The 24,898-nt window shown below is 38.7% G+C and overlaps 1 protein-coding gene across 6 annotated transcripts in view; it reads right to left on the reverse strand.

Moving 5' to 3' along the window:
* The window catches only part of diaph2 (diaphanous-related formin 2), a 185,830-nt gene that overhangs the window by 145,295 nt on the left and 15,637 nt on the right, over positions 1-24,898 (reverse strand). For all 6 annotated transcript variants that reach the window (XM_027135703.2, XM_027135707.2, XM_027135706.2 and 3 more), the window contains 2 exons: positions 22,952-23,128; positions 11,777-11,881 (listed from right to left, as the gene is read on the reverse strand). In XM_027135703.2, the coding sequence (XP_026991504.1) occupies positions 11,777-11,881; positions 22,952-23,128 (282 nt within the window). The remainder of the gene's footprint in view (positions 1-11,776; positions 11,882-22,951; positions 23,129-24,898) is intronic.

Consider the following 24,898-nt stretch of genomic DNA (forward strand, 5'->3'; position numbering starts at 1 on the left):
GTTGTGGCGAAAAAGATTGTAAAACAGTATCAACAAAGTTTTGCTGATAACCTGAGAGAATGTACAAGGATTGGAACTGGCTATGGATCTCTTCTGACTCAACTTAAAACAAGAGTAGAGCATGTTAACCGTGGCTGCTTGTTCTCAAAACGCAAGAAACCAAAAAAGACTTCAAATTCACTGGCAGAAGACGTTGCTCCAGGACCTACTAACCAGTACAGGGCAGCCTTAGTGTCCTGTAGAGGAAAATGAGGAGAGTGTAATAGAAAAATGTTGTGAATAACAAAAATGAACATTAAACATTCTTTACCAATATACACACACACACCTGAAATTAGGAACAGCAAAGATAAAGGGGGACTGAACTGTTTTCCAAACTGCACTTTAAGCTTAAAAGATAAGAACTTTGCAGATGTATGGGAAATGACAGCATGACCATTGCCCTGCCTGTGCAACGACATGATTAGAGGATGACAAGATCAGTGGAAGATGCCACACGGAGACATAATTATAAACCTAAACTAACTCACTCTGTTCAGACTTAGGTCGGGACAGACTGACTTCACACTTGCAAGTGTATTCAATAAATATGTTTGATATTCCACAGGACTCTGCTGCGTTCTTTTCTGCAACTTAGGAAAGAGTTCACTTGAACTATTATTTCTGATTAATAGAATAGAATTCCCTCCACATTTTCTGGGGGATCATCTGGGATAGTTCGTTCGTCAACGAAAGGTTAAAAATGAAACACCGTCTCAACATGGTTCAGTTATCTGAGGTTGGAGGAGATTCCATCAGAGGAAGAGGATGGAACAGACTTGGATTTCAGAATGCATGTTTTATATGTGGAAGTTCAGATCACCGGGCACAGTATTGCCCTAAGAAATATCGAGGGGAAACCAAGAGGCCTGAGGTTATGGATGGGTCTGGGATGGGTGAGCACCCAGGGATGGGTAAGTCTGACTCTTTTAGGCAATGCAAGGAAGAAAAGCTTAAACTAACTGTTCTATTTCCACCTGTTACTAACTCAATTTCTAGCAAAGAATCAGAGTTTGATATTATATCTGTGAATGAAATCTATGCTAAATATAATGAGCCCAGATCAAGAAATGCCTGTGATTACATTACTTGTCGAACAAATACCGATACAGTTTCTAGTTGACTCAGGAGCAGAGCACTCTGTGATACGATTGTGTGAATTTTCTATTTCACCTAAAATGAGCAATCACTCCCAGTTTACTGCGTGAGCATCAGGAATGTCAGTCATTGAGACATTCTCAGTACCCTTAAGGTGCGAAACCGTAACTACACAAACAATTTGGATTTTTCTTTTTGATTTCTGAGTATTGCCCAAAAAATCTGTTGGGTCAAGATTTGATGTGCAAATTACATTTATATCTAATCAGCACTAGGCCTTAAGATAGAATGGGGAGATGACTCCTGACTTGTAAAATGGTATCCCAGATCTCTGCTCAATATACAAAAGGAAACTGTGTGATTTTTCTTTTACTGATGACGCACATACTCTTGTGGGAAGGGGAAAAACATTTTCCCACCTCTTCTTTTCACACAGACTACATAAAAACTTTACATTGCTCTGCACACATACACAGATGCAAATCAGATAAGAGCTATGAGTGGTATAGAAAATTAGATAAGATACTTTTTTTCCTTTACTCACTGTTTTATTGTGTTTTAAAAAAACAAAAATTTAAGGGGAATACCTGTAAATTGCTTGTACATTACTGTTTGAGATACTTCCTCAATGAAAAGATTGAAATAAAAAAAGAAATGTCAAATATCACATTTAAATAATGTACAACTCTTAACCCTGCCACACTTCTTCCCAAAGAGCATAATGGGGAGCCTTATGATTGTGTGAGTGTGATTAATGAAGTTTGTTGCCCATGGCCTGATTACAGGAGCCAACGCTGACCAACCCTGATCTGGAATTATTTTTGGAAGGATTTCACACACCTGAAATTAGGAACAGCAAAGATAAAGGGGGACTGAACTGTTTTCCAAACTGCACACTTAAGCTTAAAAGATAAGAACTTTGCAGATGTATGGGAAATGACAGCGTGACCGTTGCCCTGCCTGTGCAACAACATGATTAGAGGATGACAAGATCAGTGGAAGATGCCACACGGACACATTATTACAGAATAAGCCTTGGGTCCAGCATCATGTATAAATAGAGAACTGCTTTACAAGCAAACTACCTCACTCTGTTCAGACTTAGGTCGGGACAGACTGACTTCACACTTGCAAGTGTATTGAATAAATATGTTTGATATTCCACAGGACTCTGCTGCGTTCTTCTCTACAACCTAGGAAAGAGTTCACTTTAAGGCTGGGTGATATGGCCGAAAACTGTATCAAGATATCAGTGTTTCATATCGGTCGATATCGATATATTGAACTTTTTTATGACCCATTTAAAATAAGGACCAGGAGAAAAATATATTACATTTAAACATTTTTATTTTAAGCTTAACCTTCCTCTTATAATAATCCCCTCATTTATTAAGACAGAAATGTCAACAACCAGGAAAACTCAAATAAATAAAATATAAACATAAGTCTAAAGTCACAATGTACACTTAACAATTATCTCTTAACATTTAAGGTACACAATGAAATAAAATGTAATAAATGCTTAATAAAGTGTAATAAAATAGTGCAAAGTGTTAAATATAAACATAGAGAAACCTGAGAATTTAGTGCAAGTTTAGTGCAAGGAAGTTCAATACCTGTTCACCTTCAGGTGAATAAAGTGTTTTAAAAGATGTGCAGTGTTTTGTAAACATAAATAAAACTGAGGTAGACTGAGATACATATGTAATATAAAAAAAACAAACCTGATACAGTATGGTAACATTGTTTGAAATATAAAACCTGCAGAAATATGAAAAAGTAACTCAATTTATTCTTACTCTAATCATACTTGAAGTTGAACTATTCAAGTGTATTTTTGTAGACTTATAATTAGGGCTGTAGCTATTGAATATTTTAGTAATCGTGTATTCTACCAAAAATTTCACTGATAAAATTTAATCGATTAATCGAGTAATCGGATAAAATTGATTAGTGCTTAATTAAAGAGCAATATTAAACATACAAGAGAAAATAAGATGGGTCTCTTAAAAGAAATAACTAATTGGTTTTCAAACTAAGGCATACATTAAAATAAATAGTAATAATAATACAAAAATATTGCCTTTAAGTCATGCAACTTAACTTTCAGAACTAAAAGATTCAAAATCTACAGATCAGCTATAACAATCCTTTACTGTCTAATTTGGAATGCTTTGTGGTATTTAGGAGGCAAAAACATGGACAGGAACTTGGACCTAGAGGCCTTGCATGGTTTCACACCGAGTGCTTTAAGCATATACATATATATATAATATATGTGCTTTAACTCTCTACATTTGATTATATTGTCTTCTGGTAAAGTAGGTTCCTGTCTTTTGTATACTATCTGCTTTTTCTGACTGCAGAAGACTTTGCTTCTTTCTACCAGGAGAAGATTGAGGAAATCTGCCGGACCTTCACTTCAGCCCCGACTGCACTTACATCTCAGAGTATGCATTCCCCTACACCTTCGTTGTCACATTTCTCAACTGTGGCAGCAGAAGAGATTTTACAACTCCTCCAGTCCTGCAATCCTACCACCTGCCCATTAGATCCGCTCCCTACCACTATGCTCCAGACCATCTCGCAAGACCTTTTGCCCTTCATTTCCACTATCGTCAATAGATCCATAGCATCTTGTCAGGTACTACTTTCAAGAGAGCAAGGGTTATTCCCATCCTAAAGAAACCTGCTCTAGATGCATCAGACATCAGTAACTACAGACCGGTATGACTTCTCATCCCCAGGTCATGATCTTGCTATACCCTTGCACAAAGATCTGATCTCCCCTTCAGCCACAGCTCGCAACCTTGGGTTAACCATGGACAATCAACTGTCCTTTTCTTCTCATGTTGCTAATGTGACTCGCTCATGTCGGTTTCTTCTCTACAACATTAGAAGGATTCGGCCATTTTTGTCCACACAGACTGCTCAGGTACTTGTTCAGTCTCTTGTCATTTCTAGACTGGATTACTGCAATGCTCTGCTGGCAGGTCTACCTATGAACGCAATCTGTCCTCTGCAAATGATCCAAAATGCAGCTGCCCGGCTTGTTTTCAACCTGCCAAAGTTCTCGCATACCACCCCGCTGCTGCGATCCCTCCACTGGCTTCCGGTAGCTGCACGCATCCGATTCAAAACACTGATGTTGGCCTACAAAGCCAAAAATGGACCAGCTCCCTCTTACCTGAAAGCCCTCATCATTCCTCGCACTGCACCCCGCAACCTCCGATCTACCAGCACTGCTCGACTGGTTCCACCATCTCTCAGGGTAAGAGGTAGGTATACTACAAGACTCTTCTCTGTTCTGGCACCAAGGTGGTGGAATGAACTTCCCCTAGAGGTCCGGACAGCTGGGTCACTGACTATTTTCAAGTGGCGGTTGAAGACCTACTTATTCAGGAAACACTTCAACTAGCACTTCTTTCCTTATCTTTTGCATTTAAAAAAAAAATTATAATAAATAAATAAATAAATAAATAAATAAATAAAAACCTGACACTTTTTCATTGTAACTTTGAACAAATGTTTTAAACTCATGGTATCTTAAGTATGTAACCTAGTGAACCAGCATTAATGTATTCAATGTTAGAGATTTAAGCACTTATGTACGTCGCTCTGGATAAGGGCGTCTGCCAAATGCTGTAAATGTAAATGTATTAGAATATAAAAGTCTCTCTCTCTGTGTGTGTGAGTGCGCTTTAAAAGTCTTTTAAAGGAGCATGTGATTGCAACGAAAAAAAGGTATCAACATGCTCAGAATTGAGGCTTGCCCTGCGCTTTGAAGAAATGTTTCCTGCTGCTGAAAACAGACGCTCTGACAGTGTCCCAAAACTTGGATATTTTCTGTCGTTTTCTCCTGTTTGTTTCTTCTCTTTGCTCATTGACATGGTTATCGCGCGCTTCCATTTTGCAGCCCGCACTAGCACCCACCCTCAAATCAAAAGACCGCTAACTCATAAGCACGTTGTGACACGCACGCGCACACACACAAAATAATTGCACAATAGCGTGATGTGAGCTTTAAAATGAATTAAAAGAGGCTTCGAGGCAGAGGAATTTGCCTCAAACAATTTTTGTAATCGAGTTACTCAAGGAATCATTTCAGCCCTAATTATAATATCCAAACAACTGCCATACTGGCGAGCTGACTTTTCCTCTTTTATTTACAATTTCCTTGCTCGCTGCGGTGCTCATTTTCTGCTTATCAGTCGCCGGTTACTGAAGAGGAATCCAGCACCAGCATGAGACAACAATATGACGCAACCAAACTTGATACTGTTACATGATTGGCTGTTAGAGTGTCACTCCCCAAGTTGCTAGGTTACGAGAGTGAGCACCAAAAAAAATATTGAACGTCTTATCAAGCACATTTTATATCGCTATCGATCATGTGTCTATAGCGATAAATATCGTTATCGTTTTATCGCTCAGCCCTGGTTCACTTGAACTATTATTTCTGATTAATAGAATAGAATTTCCTCCACAAGAGTCTTAAAGATAAACAAAATGAATTGAAGGCTCTTTATAGTACTGAGGGGGCAGCTGGGGTACAACGAGCATATCGGTCAATGAAAGCAACACTATCTCCAACGGAAGTCCATCAATGCCTGTCCACCACTATCCATTGCTGATTTGAAAAATGACTGGCCATACCTTTTAACACCCAAAGAACTGTATAACCACTTTAAATCTCTTACAAATATCAGCATTCTGGAAAAAGTGAAACCGCCATGGAATAAATTGGAAAGTGAAATTCTAAATGCAACACAGTGGATGATCGGTATTAAAGAACAGGACACTAACTAGTGCTTTTTGTAAAGCAGTACTATTTTGTTTTTAGTCTAATTGAATTCCTAAAATTTTGCTTGTGTTTTTTAACTAATTTTTTTGCAGATGTTTTGTTGGAATCAACACACCCAATGACACAAAGACAGGCACAACAAAGGCTAGAGCCAAAAAAAAATTGGAAAGGTCTCAGAGGAAAGGAACAGCACATTTAACCTTCATGTTTGAACACTTCTCAGAAAATTAATGGACTTTGAGTGGTTAAGCATGCAAGTTGCTATATACAGTACAGAAGGAAATGTATGCCACTTGTTTTATGTGATGTACACATTTCATAGGTACTTTCTGACTTTTATTTTTGCTAAGATATTGATAACAGATATTGTTCACTGGCTGGAACAATGTGTCAGCCTGTAATTATGTTGGCAGACGTGATGCGACCTAGCAGGTTAGTTTTTTTTAAATGGTATATTGTATGTTTAATAACAGCCTATATTTCTATTAACCTAAAGTTACAGTGGGTTTTAAAATACAATTTAATTTTTTTGTAAGAAATGGGTAATGTAATTTACCTATTTTATATATACACTGTATACACACACACACACACACACACACACACACATATATATATGTGAGTGTGTGTGTGTGTGTGTGTATACAGTGTATATATAAAATAGGTAAATTAAATTATGTATATATATATATATATATATATATATATATATATATATATATATATGTGTGTGTGTGTGTGTGTGTGTGTGTGTTTGGGTGTGTGTGTGTGTGTGTGTGTGTATACAGTGTATATATAAAATAGGTAAATTAAATTATATATATATATATATATATATATATATATATATATATTAGGGCTGCACGACTTAGGGAAAATGTCATATTGCGATTGCGATATAATAAACAAATGGTATCATGAGTCAACTTGCTTGGTTCTCAAGGAAAATGCACACATAGATTACTGAAATTTGTATTTCTAAACTCAAACTAGCAACAACAACAATCAAAAGCAAAACGTTTTCAAATTAAAATATAAAATAACACATTAATGCTGATTAATGAAAAGCCTAAGATCAAAACTGTAAGTGTACATGTGTGTGTGTGTGTGTGTGTATATATATATATATATATATATATATACATACAATAGAGAGTGCGATATTTAAAATATCGCACTCTCTATTGTGAAAAATATGTGTGTGTATATATACCTAAATAATTGTGTAAGTAGAAAAAAAACGCAAAAATGCATTTAGAAACAGTTGAGTCCCCCCTCCCCTTCCTCACAGTGGTTTGACCCACTGCCTGCTTTCCCAGTTCACCTCACCTACTCTGCACACACGAGTCAGGTGTGTGGCTGCGGCTCAATTCCATTAAGTAATGGATTTTATTCACTTTAAATAAAGCAATTCTCTTTAATGTAGATGCAGATTCATTCATAAATTAGTTGCGGCAAAAATGGCTATCTACCAATGTAATTTTCCATGAATCCGCTATATTAGCGATTAAAATATTAGTGAAGTGAAGTGACATACGGCTAAGTACAGTGACCCATACTCAGAATTTGTTCTCTGCATTTAACCCATCCAAAGTGCACACACACAGCAATGAACACACACAACGTGGACACACACCCGGAGCAGTGGGCAGCCATTTATGCTGCGGCGCCCAGGGAGCAGTTGGGGGGGTTCGGTGCCTTGCTCACGGGCACCACAGTTGTGGCCGGCCCGAGACTCGAACCCACAACCTTCGGGTTACAAGTCAGACTCTCTAACCATTAGGCCACGACTGCCCACATTAGGCCACGACTGCCCACATTACCCATATTACTTATGTAGTTAACGTTAGCTTGTTTACAACAGCTTATTGCATAGTACACTGCAACTAACACGCCAAAGCCATCGAGAAAAACTTTGAAAATGACCATAATGACGCATCTCCATGCTACAATATTAATGATAAAAGCAAAGTTCTTCACTGTGGGGACATGTCTTTATAAGTACAATTAGACTATTATTTGTGTCCCCCTTCAAAAATTGCTCATGACAAATTTTATATTTATTGTCCCCCCTACTGTTAAATTAAATTTACGCCCATCATTACATGTAATTGTTAAACTTGATTCCCATACATATACATTTGCTTTTAAGCCTAATAATTACTTTTGATTATGATGTGATTGTGACAGAGGCGTGCGGAGAGGTTTCAGGTTGGGGTAAAGAGTTTTTTTCTGTCACCACTTTTGAATGAGGAACAATATCAAGGCTATAAAACTTGTCAAAACTTCACGAATCACAAAAGTATCAGTGAGAAGTTGAGAACACTCGTTTAAGCAGTACATACACTTGAACTTGAATGCACATCACATTTTTTACTTTATTGATACTGCTTTTAATCGTAATGCAAAGACCGGTCATCGGGACATAAGCTGTCATGTACAATAAAAGCGCCTGTGCAGCGACAGGAAATATCATTCAACACAAAAAGCCATCTAGACGGTGGACTTGCGGAATTTTTTATTTATTTATTTTTTGAGTGCCATGTGGACGAATTTTTTCAACGCATAAACTATTTTATTTCTTTATAACAGACCACTGCTAACTATAACACACCGTTGCCATGAAAAACAGAGCATTTTCTTTAGCGGAAGCAATGCAATTGTTCAGTTGAGACCTGTAATGAGCAACAGCGAGAAGCCGCGAACTCGTTCTGAATATTTTAAAGGCGTAACAGCTAATGAAAAAGCAGAGACAATTGTAGACGAAAATTAAGAGAGATTTTATCTTAGTTTTTATTTTATACAAAACATTTTCGTCTCATCTTTTTCATCAACAATAATGCATGTTAATTTAGTCTTAGTCAGCGTTTTTGGACAGTGATGCAGTCTTGTCATCGTCTCGTCTTAGTCATGAAAAAAAAGGTTGCTGATGAACATATTTCGTCTCGTCTGACGAAATTAACACTACATATAACAGAGGTAGCATTTTTTCTGGCCACCAGTTCAGTGTCCGTCTGCTCGGCGTCCATCTTCACCCGTTCCGCACTGCACACCGGAAAAAGTCACGACATGACCATGACTGATCTTTTTTTTTTTTTTTTTTAGCGGTGTATTTTATGAAATAGTCAAACAGCTTTCAGAGAGAATGGGTTGTCATGTCCACACATGCATGTATTTACTATTTATTTATTTCATAAAATCGCAGCATTTTGCGTCATATAATTGATATCGCGATTGCGATATAATTAATCGTGCAGCACAAGATTTTACTTTATTTTATATATATATTTTAGATATTTAATAATTTATATTTTTCATATAAACTTAATTTCATTCATTTTTACTGAATACTGTAACACATAATACAAGTTACACTTACATAAAAATAACAACAAAGCATACAACAATTTCGTGTAAAATGCTTTCCAGTATAATACTGCAAACCATTTTACATCAAATTCTGACAATTTCACAAGATTTTCTTGCCAACTTTTTTGCCAGGTAATTCCTGTAATTTCCACAGTACATTGTTTACAGCACAGGAAAAAACACATTTCTTTAGTCTAGCTTTTTAAGAATAGCTTCTTAGGTAAAGAAGCAGATTTGGGGGTTCATGGGCATAGAGTGTTTGGTGAACTGGGATGTCTGAATGCTGTCGGCTTACCACCCTTGCAATTCGCTCAGGTTTTCAGGCTGTGGAGTGGTGGGACGCTTTACATCCCAGAAAGCCCTCATGTCTGTGTCACATTCTGCCTCTAGCCTTTTAGTTATGCTGTTATAGCTAGTCTTGCTGGAGTCCCTGTCTGCACATAATGTACAGTGTCCGTCACCTGATTACAATTCTACCTAACAATTTTCTCCTCCCTCTTGCTCTCTGTCGAGCTATATATGCCACTCCGCAGCTCCCAGTGTTCCGGGTTCCTAGTGCTATTGACTCTTTTTTTGTAGCAACTTCGTCAATCCTGATGTTCTACCCCTGGTTGTAGTCTATTCACCCGGTGGTCACCCTGCCAGGGAGTGATCTGCATGGTCAGCCAGTGACACATGGGATTGTTGTGGATGGAGTCACCTGGAGACTTTCATACATTGAACCAATGTTGAGTCGATCAGCTGTATGGTCTGGTCTTTATCAGATATCATTTTGCTGACTTTGACAGGAGAAAAAAAATCAGTGTTGAGTCCATGGTGAACTCAGAGTTTGCAGTGACCCATTAGTTCCTCAGGAGCTCTCAGTTGCACAATTATAAACTGTTGTAGAAATTTAATTATTTACATTTACATTATTTACTGTATTAAGAGGATGGGTTTTCATCCGAGTCTAGTTCCTCTAAAGGTTTCTTCCTCATATCATCTCAGGGAGTTTGCCGCTGTCGCCTCCGGCTTGCTCATTAGGGATAGGGATAGATATATATAGTATTTTAAATGTTAAATTATTATTTTAAAATTTATTTTAAACTTTAATAGTATGTATTCATTTATTCTTATTTTTTATTCTTATATATATTCCTATCTTTTTTTTTTTACTCTTCTGTTTCTATACTTCTGAAAAGCTGCTAATACATTGTGAATTCTTAAAAGCTCTATACAAATAAAATTTAATTGGAAATATGGTTTCTCTCACAAATGTTTTAAAAACAGCTGTCACCCATCTTCATGCAGATCTTTAATGCCTCAAATTCACTACCATCATCCCTGTGCCTAAGAAACCCAAGATCACAAGGCTAAATGACTACAGACCTTTTGCCTTGAAGTCTGTGGTCATGAAGTTTGAGAGACTGGTGCTGGCAATTTAGGCACTACAACCTCACAGGACCTGAAGTGGGAGACCTGCATAGACTGCATTGTCAAGTCCAGCAAAGGTTATACTTCCTTGAGGAAGTTCGATCTACCACAGGAGCTGATGATACAGTTCTACACAGCTGTGTGATTCAATCCTGTTTACATTAATTACAGTCCGATTTGGTTCAGCCAGCAAATCAGACATAAGTAGGCCACAACAGACTGTTAAAACACCCGAGAGAATTTGGGTGCCCTGCCCAATCTCAATTCAAGACAAGAAGCTTTTATTCAACCATATGTAGCTGACACAGTACAGGACTTGTACTGTGTGGGGTGAAAAATTGAGCAAATAACATCATTAAAAGACCTCCCACCATGGACATCATCAAGCAGATGCTACAGATCACTACGCACTAAAACATCTGGACAACAACTTTAGTTTCTTGTTTCTTTTCACAGGTCATATCCATTTTGAACAACTAGCACATCCACTATTACCTATCCCATCAGTTACAATACTCAACAATATCTCTTACTAGAATCTGTGTAAATGCATATTTATTTTTTCTATGGTTATGAAAATGTACAATATATACAATTGTAATGTACAGTACTTACCAGGTACATCTGTAAAGAATATAACTACACCTTTGTATATCATTTATATTTTTATATATTTTTTCCCTTATAGTCTATTTCTTGAGTTTATGATTAGTAGAGCTCCTGTAACCACAGCAAAGTCCTTGTGTGTATGCACACTTGGCAAATAAAGCTGATTCTTATTCTGATGTAAATCAGCAAAACTGTTAAAATAGAGTAACCAAGCAAAATCACTTTAGTTTTGGGTGTTTTAATTAATGAGACAGCTGTCAGATATTTATCCTGCCTATTTTGAATTTGTCTAAGCAGAAATGTAAACAAGAGATATAGGTCCAAAAGGTGTGGGGAGACAGTAAATAATGTAGCTAGAAGAGGGTAAACTGCAGAATTGCTGCATAGCCATGATACATCTCTGTCTAGCATTCGAAAACTATGAGCGAAAAATGCAACACTTACAGATTTAGCTGTAGCAGAAATGTACTGGACAACCATCTCTCGTTTTGTGCTCAGGTCCTTTTCACGAAGAGGGGCTTTACGGTCTTCATTCAGGTTCATATCCTCCTTTATATGAATATACACATAAAAATACATACATACAAGGTTATAATAAGCATATGGATAGGAAAATAGCAAAATTAAAATATACTATCTAGTATTCAATTCAATTTTATTTGTATAGCGCTTTTTAAAATTGACAATGTCTCAAAGCAGCTTTTATAAACATAAAACAAAAGGTAATCAAACATAACCCAGAAACATGGGAGAAAATATACAATTCACTTCTCTTCCTGTCCATCCCTAATGCATCCAACCAGAACATTTTGGAAATGTCTGAGATCAGATCTATATCAAATGTATGTAGGTTTTATATACTTGTGTAGGTGGTACAGAACAGAGTTAGTGTACCAGCTGTATAAAACTGCATGTTATACTATACTATACTTGTATGTTTTACAAGTCTTTCTGATTTGTGTTTTAAAATCCATAATAGTATAAATTTACAGTTTATTTATGGTCAGTAGTTTCAGTCTGATGTACATTTCAAAAATGTTATATTATTGTAAGCTGAGCTTAAAGGTTAAAGCTCTATGAAAACCACATGGCGTCTGTGTCGCATCAACCAAAAAGTTAAAATCTACTGTCAATATTATTTGTTCATATTAATGAGCACTGATGGCTGTCACTTTAAGTTAATGTTTAAATAATATAATTAATTAGGATAATTAATTATTTTTACAGCCTTAAAATGACAAAAGCGAGGAGGAACTATAGTTCATGCCCAAAGATAAAAAAGACATGTCATCTTTACATAGGGAGTGCCACCAAAAACATGCCATACAGGAAGTTTGGAGTAGACAGGAAAACTCTGACCCAGAAACTAAAAGAATACATCAGTGTTGGGGCACTGTCTGATTTGTTTGCCACAGGGACTTCTTTCCTGGATTCAAACAAAATGACCGGTTATAGAAAGATACAAGATAAGTCAGTGTGGGTGATACATGAACTGCCCAAAAGGAGCAAATATGGATGATTGGTAGTTAAAGAGGTTTATGAGACATCATCCAGAATTGCCTTTATGTAATTCTGAGCAGTTTTCTGAGTCAAGCCAAGATAATGAATGACTGCCATTCCTGACTACTGGGTATAGTGTACACATTAAACACAACCAGGCTTTTGGAATTTAATGAATTTTATCTTCATTTAAAAACTTGTATGAGAGATTAATATATTATATTAACATAACTTTTCCTACTGAAATCTATGTCTTGCACAGGATTGTAGACCTTCAATTGTAAGGCATAAAAATAGTTCCATACTATCGTTTAGAAATGAATGTATTTAAACTGTGAATTAGCTAACCGAACAACTTGAAGGTGTCATTTATTCTCTATTCTCTTCTTTCCATGTTGCATCTCTTTGTTAGTTAAATGTTCTGTTATAAGAATCAGAATCGGGTTTATTGACTAAGTATGTTTTAACACACACGGAATTTGGTACTTGCTGTTGGTGACCCTTAAAAGTACAAAATAATGACACTATGAGAAACTGTTCTGTAGCAACTCCCAAATCGGAGCAGTTGAAAAAGGTTGTGTCTATGGTGTGATGGGTGTGTAGTGATTTTTACAGATGGTTCCCTGGTTCTTGTCATGCAGAGTACACCAGGGGAACACCAATGAATTTTTCTGCTGTGTCTACTGTTTTCTGCATTCTGTTCCTGTCCTGTATTGTAGCTACACCAGACCAGATGATGATGGATGTGCACAGGATAAATTTTATGACTGTACTAACAGCTCCTGTGGCAGACCATACTTTCTCCACTGTTGAGGAAAATACATCCTCTACTGGGCCTCTTTAAGAATGAAGTTTATGCTGTACTCTCACTTCATATTTTGAGACATGAAACATGAAGGTCTTTACATATGACATTGGGCTGTTGGATATTCTATAGGAGAATATTGAAGTCCACTGTCATCATCACAGTTGTGAGCATGTTCTGCTCCAGGTTGTTCAGACTGTACCACTGTACCAGATACATACATTTTCACGGAAACATGGCTGCACAGCAGCATTCCAGACAACGCTATTGAGCTAGCGGGACGACACACACTCCTCGCGGATAGGACATTAGATGGCTCTGGTAATACCAGAGGCGGTGGATTGTGCATTTATATCAACAAAGCTTGGTGCACGAACTCGGTTATTGTTGAGAGACATTGGTCAGCTAACCTCGAATTTCTCATGGTTAAATGTAGACCATTTTATCTACCTTGTTTATTGTTGGGGGTGATTTTAATCACTCAAACTTAAAAGCAGTGCTCCCCAAATTTCACCAGCATGTTTCCTGTCACACCAGAGGGAACAAAACCTTAGACCATGTATACACAAACATGGCTGGGGCTTATGTTGTGACCCTCCTCCCCCACCTGGGACAGTCAGTTCACCACTCTTTGTTCCTCACCCCCAAATACGCACCCCTCATCAATCGAGTGAAGCCATCAGTAAGAACCATCAAGGTCTGGCCTGCAGAAGCAGATGTCACACTCCAGGAACATCTGCATCTCAGGCCACCAGTGACACTCACATGGACATTGACTATTACACCTCCTCTGTACTGGATTACATCAATACCACCATAGACAGTGTTACTACTCAGAAACAGATCATCACATACCCAAATCAGAAGCCATGGATGAACAAGGAGGTGTGCCTCCTGTTGAAGGCACGCAACGTAATACTGCCTTCAGATCAGGTGACACACAGGCATACAGCACATCCAGAGCTAACCTGAAAAGGGGCATCAAAGAGGCCAAGCACTGCTACAAGTGGAAGATAGAGGAGCACTTTTCCAACTCTGACCCTTGACGCATGTGGCAAGGCATCCAGGTCATCAGTGATTACAAATCCCCCCACTGCACCCCCGCTGCCACTGATGTCGTCTTCTTGAACAAGCTTAATGACTTTAATGCTCGCTTTAAGAAAGACAACAAAGAAACTGCCACCAAGCTCAGACCCTCGGCTGACCCCCCTCCAATCACACTCTCCTCCAGAGATGTCTGCAATGCACTGAGCCGGATCAGTGTACACAAAGCCACTGGATCAGACAACATCCCTGGACGTGTACTCAGGGCACGTGCCGTGCATCTTGCTGGGGTCTTCACGGACATCTTCAACCTGTCTCTTGCCCAAGCAGCTGTTCCTACTTGCTTCAAAATGCACCTCAATTGTGCCAGTGCCAAAACACTCCAGCCGAATGTGCTCGAACGACTACCGCCCTGTAGCACTGACAACCATTGTCATGAAGTGCTTTGAGCAGCTGGTCCTGGCACACCTGAAGGACTCTCTGCCATCCCCATTGGACTCTCACCAGTTTGCCTACAGCATTTCCATGGCACTGCACTCTGTGCTCACACACTTGGACAACAAGAACACGTATGCACGTATGCTGTTTGTTGACTTCAGCTCAGCATGTAACACCATCATTCCATCCAAGTTAATAGCCAAATTAGTAGATCTGGGCGTTAACACCGCAACGTGCAACTGGATCATGGACTTCCTGACCAACAGACCCCAGCAGGTTCGATCGGGCTCTATCTGCTCCAACACCATCACACTCAACACTGGTGTACCACAGGGCTACTTCCTTTTATTTTGAACTGTCCACATGGTTTTTGTAGGCATGGATTTGCCCACCTTCTAGAGGGCATTCTAAAGACAAGATCTAGGAGAATGCTGATACTTAAACCTGCAACTTAGTATTAGTCAGATAGATTCATTATCCGCCTGCACACAAGTGCAATCTTATTGGCATAGTCATCAGGCAAGAAAGCTGATAGGAAGTTTCAAACTCAGACTGCATTTAAAAATTCAAGCATGATAGTTCCCACCAATGAGAAGTTGTGAAAAAACACATTTTGCAATGTGGATACTGCCTTAAAATCTGACCTACAATTTAAAGCAATATAATCATGTAATTTTGCTTAATGATGCAAGGGGTCCGAACATTCCATGTTTTCCCCAAAACAGAATGAAGGGTTTGGCATTTGAATGACTTACAATCTGTGGAGACAATCTTCAGATAGTCTTGTGTGACTGCAGGCATATCTTTAAGAATTTGTCTCTTGAGGTGGTTGTGAATTAATCAACAGTTACATTATATTCATTCAAAAATTACATTGTATTCATTCAAAATACAACATGAGCATGCTTACTTGGGTGTCATATGGAGCAAAAATAAAAAATATGGGATCCTATATTGTTACTATGCCATCACTTACACTGCAAGTTATACTTCACACATAATCCCCAATAGTGAAGTCCAATGCTACACTGAAGCACACATGGTGGGACACCACATAATGAGCATGTGCTCAACATGCCAAACACACACAAACTCCATAGGCCGTGTTGGAACTACAGGATCCAATTTCATGAGCGAGACAAAAAACAAACAATCTTCTTCAATTTAAGACTGTCAGCATTTCACATTTGAGTTTCAAAACAACCAGCTGTTTTTTCAAACCCCCTACCTGAATAAATCACTATTTAGGCCAACCTTAAAAATATTCGTTTGCCGTAACCCGACCAACCCTGTCAATTTAGGACCGACTCAATTTTTTAGTTTTTTTGCTTTAAGTCCGGTTGTAAATTTGCGTTAAGACCGACCTTTTTTTTTACTCTTCAAACAACTAATACAAAAGCAATAAAATAATATTAAAGGGTTCGGGCACCATAATACAGCTAAAAAATTCATTAAAACAGCTCGACACTGCTTTAACTTCGCACAAAGTTCTGGAAAAACTGTGCTCAGCATCAAAATAAGGTTTGCAATGATGCGCGCGAAGGCAAGGGTTGAAGACCCAGTCAGTGACGTCACGATATGCTAATTTGTTTAAAGTCATACCTACGTAAATCACCAAAATTGTACTTTTTTTTTTTTTTTACATTGAAACTTGAAAAAAAAAAATAGACCTACCTATGGACCCTTTTTTTTTTTTTTTTTTTTACTGTTACTGCAAACCAAAATATTTTTAAGGATGGCCTTAACATCATAGTTTAACACCTCTAATGGCCTAGTGAAACATATATAGATACCTAAATGTAGGGGTGATAATTTGGTAGCAAACAAATGAATGACAATTAACATAGCTTAACATTTAGATCACACATTTGATGGCCAACAAATGAGAGGTAAGCAGTAAGGTCAGTTTGCAGTGCACCCAGATTTAGTCGATTGAAACAGTGATAAAGGCAGATTATATTAAAAAAGTCACAGAGAAAGAGCAATTGGGGAGAGGGAGTGAGACAACTTAGGTTAAAATAACAGATTAAAATGTAGCTGCAAGCAATGATGGCGGGCCCTCGCACGTTTTTTTATTGCTATACGGTGCCTCCCAGAAAACAATGCATGGTGGGCAAGTGCATCAAATGGGTCAATCGCATGAATATACTAGGAGGAGTATTTAAAAGTTCAACACATGCAACTGTTGTGACTGACACACTTCCTGGTGCCTCACACCATGTCCGAGATTCACAATAGGCACATCGATGCGATCGAAATCCTTGGCCGAACATACCCACCACGTGTCTTCCCAATAAGACATTTTTTGCTTTAGATGTTAGACATTTCCTGTTTCTCCGAATTCACCATAACTTAGTCACCTCGCCATGGCAGCACCGTTCGAGATATCAAAAATCCCTTCGGAATTTAGCAATGCAACGTCTCGGCATCATGTTGACCACGTTTGATGTCAATCGCATGAATTCCCTAGGAGGAGTATTTAAAAGTTCACCGCATGCACTTATAAAACAATCCAAAATGGCCGACTTCCCGTAGTTTAGAGCGCGAAAATTGTTCGGGTCGATGAGATCTATATGCGTACCAACTCTCATACATGTGCGTACATAATTGCCCGATCTGTGCACCAATGTTTGTTTTTGCATTACAGGGGGCACTACAGAGCCCCCTGCCAGGCCCGTATTCCAGCCTTTTGCCCGAGCCTAGCGTTGCACGACTCTGACGTGTGTCCCAAATTTCAAGAGTTTTTGAGCATGTTAAGGGACCCCAATTGGCCAAAAAAAATAATAATAAACCCGAGCAAAAACAATAGGGCTTCACATCATCGGTGCTCGGGCCCTAATAATAATAAACACGAGCAAAAACAATAGGGCTTCGCACCAGTTGGTGCTCGGGCCCTAAAAATAAACCCGAGCAAAAATAAAAGGGCTTCGCACCAGTCGGTGCTCGGGCCCTAATAACAAAACTCAAGGTGAAAAAGAACTGCTAGTTTTAATTACTTCTGAGGAATGAACACACTGTACCAGGGTTTTTCCTACATTGAAATTTTTTTGGCGGCCGCCAAAACGATCTTTTGTCCCGCCAAAGTCTTATTTGATCTGTAATTGGGTTTTGTGAGTGAAGCAGGCTACTGACGGAGTGACAGAGAGAATGAGCACAGCACCCTCCCACCCCTGCGCGGGCACTCCATCTTCAGTTCTGTCTTTGCTCTCTCCCTCACATCAAAATCAAGTAATCTTAAAGGTCAGAAGACCGAATCCATGTTTCACGTGGTGCATTCAGAGAATATTTTTGCTGAATTACCGCTGGGTGTGCATTGCAGTCAAAAAAAAAAGTTGCCTTATCTTCTCTTACAACTTGTGACAAGCATTCCACACATGCAGCTGACATAGCTCTGAATAAATGCAAAAATGTGAATTCAAGAATTCATAACTGTATGTATGTGTATATATATATACACATACATACATACATACATATATATATATACACACACATACATATATATATATATACATACATACAGTTATGAATTCTTGAATTCACAATGTCCTGAACAGCCAGGATTCCCACACAACATGTCCGCTAAAATCCGATTCGCAACCTAATGACTCCTTTGAGCCGATTCATTATAATGAATGCCCGTCAGTGTCTGAATCGTGTGTATAACAAATAATTACTTCTTAGAAGAACATACACATCTGAAATGTGCTTACCCCATTTAGCCTTAATAATCCACAGTATGTATAGGCCTCTGACAATGTGTAGTAAATTACATATAAAATCATTTAGTTTAAAGTTTAAAGACTGGAGTGAGATTAAACTAGATGAAAGCTCAAAGCAAACTGTTGCTAGCTAGCTGCTAACTAGATTAAATTTTATAATGGTAAAAAAATTACACTATCACATGTTTTAACACTACATTTTTAATGCTACTTTTAGTTGATATGATTATACTAAAATGAAAAAGGACCAACATTTAGACGTATGCTGCAAGGTGGCTGTAGATGGGCCCCATGAGGATGAAATTGACTACAGAGATCATGTAAAAAAACAGTGTTAATAAAAAGAGACGAGTTAAATGTTCATCTGCAGGCTGTGATATTTGTAAATAGTTAATTGTGATACCTTTGCCATTTCAAATATACTTTGGTATCGATAATATAAAATAAGTTATCGCTTTCTTTTACTATCTAGCATGACTATGATTTTTTTCTTTGTACAGTATATTTATTTTAAATTTAACATTTATTATCAATATTGGGCTTGCGGATCATGTGGATACTAGGGTACTCTTTGCTGTGTGTGGATGACCATGTCGGTCAGCCACCACCGAAGACCAATTTTGACCCAAGAAAAACCCTGTGTACATGGAGTGCATATTATTGACTTTTCTATTATTTTGTTTCAATAAATAGTAACAGTAGTAATAACTAGAATGGTACATTTCCTGAAGAAAATGTGAATGGTGCTTGCACATGGCAAGTTCCCCTCTTCGGGCTGAGTGTTTTGATATATTACATGTCTATGTTGTGCTAACTTTTTGATTTAGCTTACTTTGGGGGCGGGGCTACACGTGACGCTACGTGACGTGACCAAAACACGCGTGAGGCAGTTCCCCTAATCGTACTGAGTGTTTTGATATATGACACGTCCATGCTGTGCAAAATTTATGATTTAGCTTATTTGGGGGGTGGGGCTACACGTGACATCACGTGACACCACCAAAACACACGTGAGGCACTTCCCCTCATCGGGCTGTGTATTTTGATATATGACACATTCATGTTGTGCAAAATTTATGATTTCGCTTATTTTGAGGGTGGGACTACACGTGAATACCCGGTGGGGTGCCAAAACCTCTGGACAAAAGTGACTACTAAGTGTTTTGACATTTCATGTCAAAACTGCAGAAATTATGTAATTCTACTGATTATATTACATAGAACAGTATTTTGCGGGCGGGGCTACATGTGACGTCACATGAATACCCGGTGGGGTGCCAATACTTTTGGGCAAAAGTGACTACTAAGTGTTTTGTCACGTGACGTCCGGAATTCCGACCGCTTATAAAAGTCATAGCACACCTCTCCTCAATGAGCCAGTCGATTTGACACCTTGAGAGTGTGCTTTACATCTACATAGAGAATAAAAGAGTTTTAAGAATTGCCCATTCAAGTCTATGGGGAAAAAAAAACCCTTTGAGCTTCCGTACCTTGTTATATGAATCAGTGGAACAGGTCATGCAATTCATTTTCAAGGTGTCAATTTATGTGGGGTCACAAACTTTCATCTGAAAATAATAATAATGTGCTTTGCAAGCACATTAACTATGAAATGAAACTGGAAGCTCACCAATTCTAACAACTGTGAAATATAGGAACAAGCTTTAATCCAAAATGTGTTTCTGACCGAAACACACAACAGTTCACTTCCGTCCTTTGTTTTCGGCTCTCACTTGTCCTAGGAGGCTTAAAAAACTACACTGAGCCGTCAGATTTGTAGTCCAGGGCCTAACGAATCAAACAAAAATCATGAAAATAGGGGGCGATCCCACAATATATATATATATATATATATATATATATATATATATATATAAATAATGAAATGAAACTGAAGCTCACTGTGAAATATAGCAACAAGCTTAAAAGACCTTTACACAGATTCACTGGTGTCTGCTGCCCTCTTTTGGATGCTAGCACATCTACAGAGAGATTTTAAGAATTCCCCCATTCAAGTCTATGGGGAAAAAACACCCCTTTGAGCTTCCATACTGGGAATTCTGGAATTCTGTTCGCGTATAAAACCTATAGCACACCTCTCCTCAATGAGCCGGTCGATTTGACACCTCATTTATGGGTCTAGGACAAAAGCTGCGGGACAAGTTACGCGCCAAAAAAGTGTCCAGAAGAAGAAGAAGAAGAAGAAGAAGAAGAAGAAGTATGCAAGAGAATAAGAATGTGCTTTGCAAGCACATTATTAACTAGAACGATTCATTTCCTAAAGAAAATGTGAATGTGTTTGCACGTGGCAAGTTCCCCTCATCGTGCTGAGTGTTTTGATATGTCACATGTCCATGTTGTGCTAAATTTTTGATTTCGCTAATTTTGGGGGCGGGGCTACACGTGACGTCAGTACCCCTCATCTTGCTGAGTGTTTTGATATATGACATGTCCATGTTGTGCTAAATTTTTTTGATTTAGCATGAATTTTAGGAATTTCCCATTCATTTCTTTGGGACTTTTTTGGTCGCTTTTTCGTCCGCTGTGCGAACATCGTTGGTCGGATCACTTATAAAATACATAGCACACCTCTCCTCAATGAGCCGGACATTTCCTGAAGAAAATGTGAATGGTGCTTGCACGTGGCAAATCTCGGCACTCGGTTGCTAGGGTGAAATTTTAGGAATTTCCCATTCAATCTATGGGACTTTTTTGGCCGCTTTTTCTTCCTCTGTGCAAACATCGTTGGTTGGATTGCTTATAAAAGTCATAGCACACCTCTCCTCAATGAGCCGGTCGATTTGACACCTCATTCATGGGTCAAGCTGCGGGCCAAGTTACGCGCCGAAGTTTTGTCTGGAAGAAGAATAATCCGTATGCAAGATAACAAGAATGTTGCTTTGCAAGCACCATTAATAATAATAAGTATGCAGAATAACAATAATGATGCTTTGCAAGCACCATTAACTAGAACAGTACATTTCCTGAAGAAAATGTGAATGGTGCTTGCACGTGGCAAATCACAGCACTCGGTTGCTAGGGTGAAATTTTAGGAGTACAACCTCCCCTCATCGTGCTGAGTGTTTTGATATATGATATGTCCATGTTGTGCTAACTTTTTGATGTCGCTTACTTTGGGGGCGGGGTTACACGTGACGTGACCAAAACACACGTGAGGAAATTCCCCTCATTGGGCTGAGTGTTTTGATATGACACGTCCATGTTGTGCAAAATTTATGACTTAGCTTATTTAGGGGGCGGGGCTACACGTGACGTCATGTGACGTCACCAAAACACACGTGAAGCACTTCCCCTCATTGGGCTGAGTGTTTTGATATATGACACGTCCATGTTGTTCAAAATGTATGATTTTGGGGGCAGGGCTACACATTACGACACGTGACGTGACCAAAACACGCGTGAGACACTTCCCCTCATTGGGCTGAGTGTTTTGATATATGACATGTCCATGTTGTGCAAAATTTATGATTTCGCTTATTTTGGGGGTGGGGCTACACGTGACGTCACGAGAATACCCGGTGGGGTGCCAATACTTTTGGACAAAAGTGACTACTAAGCTGACATTTCATGTCAAAACTGCAGTCATTATGAAATTCTACTTATTGTTATACTGCATAGAACAGTTTTTTGGGGGCGGGGCTACACATGACGTCACGTGAATACCCGGTGGGGTGCCAATATTTTTGGACAAAAGTCTGGGGGCCAATACTTGTGGAATCATTGGATTGATAGTGTGGAGTTGATAGTTACATGTGTTGAGAGTTTACATCTTCAGAGAGAATAAAAGAGCTTTAAGAATTCCCCATTCAAGTCTAAGGGGGGGGAAAACCCTTTGCAAGCACCATTATTATTATTATTAATAATAATAATAATAATAATAATAATAATAATAATAATAAGTATGCAGAATAACAGTAATGATGCTTTGCAAGCACCATTAATAATAATAATAATAATAATAATAATAATAAAGTATGCAGAATAACAATAATGATGCTTTGCAAGCACCATTAATAATAATAATAATAAGTATGCAGAATAACAATAATGATGCTTTGCAAGCACCATTAATAATAAACTGTAACTTACCATCATCTTTTCAAACAAGTCAACAATCTCTTTTTCAGAAAGGTCCAGTGAACGTTCATCAAAAAGGGGCTGTGGTATAGGTAGTTCAATATGCGTGGAGATGGGGTCTGTTGGGTGCTGAATAAAGGGCTTCTCCCTCTTTATGCCTTGCTTTCGAAAGCTTGTAATCCTGTCAATCTGTAGGACAGAGTTGTGTCAAATTTAATCAAGCAAAGTTTTAAAGAAAATGGTTATATACCAAGTAAAGTGCAGTCTAATTTAGGAAACTATATGCTATACTGAAAACTGCACACACCTATCCAATTTAATTAGGAATACAGTAGTTATTCAATTGACAGCAGAACAAAACAGATACATGAGTCTCAATCAACAGTCAAACAACATAAAACAGATTGAGCACCAAAAAAAAGTGATTCCAGACCATGGCATAATTGTGCCAGATAGGCTGGGTTGAGTACATCAGAAATGTATAATCTGTGATTTTCTGGATACAACAGTCTCTAGAGTTTACACAAACATGCATGAAAAACAAAAATATCCACTTAAACCATTCTGGCAAAATACAGAGAAACACTGTTAGTATATGGGAAAACATCAGAAGATTTAAACAATTAACATTTCCCTTAAATATTTAGATATTATTTTGTTGTTATTCAGTGCTGTAATTCCTACATCGTTCATCCATATCTGAGCATTTCAACTCTAATATACAATAATACAACAGCTAAAATAAAATTGTGTCATGACTACATGGAAGAGAACAGCATGACTATTAGAGTTAGAATGTAAGAAATAGTAAGAAAGTATAAGTACAGTTAGTAGGAAAAAATAGTCTGCACGGTGTTCAATGTTGTTTTGAAGCTGAGCATGGTTGTATGGTTAAAAAAAAAGTATAAAATATCTTGCAAAAGTATATTCTATTCATATATTTATCAAACTACATATATACTTCAAATTGTATTGGAAAGGAAAGACCAATTCTCCAGTTTTTGCTATGTATGGAAGACACCTAGGACTGAGCTGAGTGATGATTATAAGATAATAGATCAGAACTTTCATATCCTGATATTCTACATCTAGATATTTAAAAACATAGAACATGGCACCAATTGTTTAATGCTGCACACACTTTTCACATGATCGAAAATGCTGCAACATGACAAACATTAAGCATAACCAATACAACAATCTAGAGTGTCTTAAAATAAAATAAAACCACTTTTGTGCACGAATAACATCAAACAGGTTGGCCAACGGCCCTCGTTGAACCGCCACCTTATTGTGGTGGAGGGGTTTGCGTGCCTGAATGATCCTAGGAGCGATGTTGTCTGGGGCTTTCTGCCACTGGTAGGGTCTCCCAAGGCAAACAGGACCTAGGTGACAGGCCAGACAAAGAGCGGTTCAAAAACCCTTATGAAGAAAATTAAAACAAGGTCCGTGACGTGGCCCGGTAGGGCGCAACTGGGGCCCCACCCTGGAGCCAGGCCCGGGGTTGGGGCTCGCATGCGAGCGTCGGGTGGCCAGATCTTACCCCACAGGGCCCAGCCGGGCTCAGCCCGAAGGAGCGACGTGGGGCCGATCTCCTGTGGGCCCACCACCTGCAGGAGAAACCGTAAATGGCTGGTGCAATGTGGATTGGGTGGCAGTCGAAGGCGGGAGCCTCGACGACCCAATCTCTGGACACGGAATCTGACACTAGGGACATGGAATGTCACCTCGCTGGGGGGGAAGGAGCCTGAGCTGGTGCGGGAGGTTGAGAGATACCGACTAGAGATAGTTGGGCTCGCCTCCACGCACAGCTTGGGCTCTGGAACCCAACTCCTCGAGAGAGGCTGGACTCTCTACTACTCTGGAGTTGCCCGCGGTGAGAGGCGGCAGGCTGGTGTGGGCTTCTCATAGCCCTCCAGCTCAGCAGCCATGTGTTGGAGTTTACCCCGGTGAACGAGA

The sequence above is a fragment of the Tachysurus fulvidraco genome, chromosome 17, assembly GCF_022655615.1.
Source record: "Tachysurus fulvidraco isolate hzauxx_2018 chromosome 17, HZAU_PFXX_2.0, whole genome shotgun sequence".
Classification (NCBI taxonomy): Eukaryota; Metazoa; Chordata; class Actinopteri; order Siluriformes; family Bagridae; genus Tachysurus; species Tachysurus fulvidraco.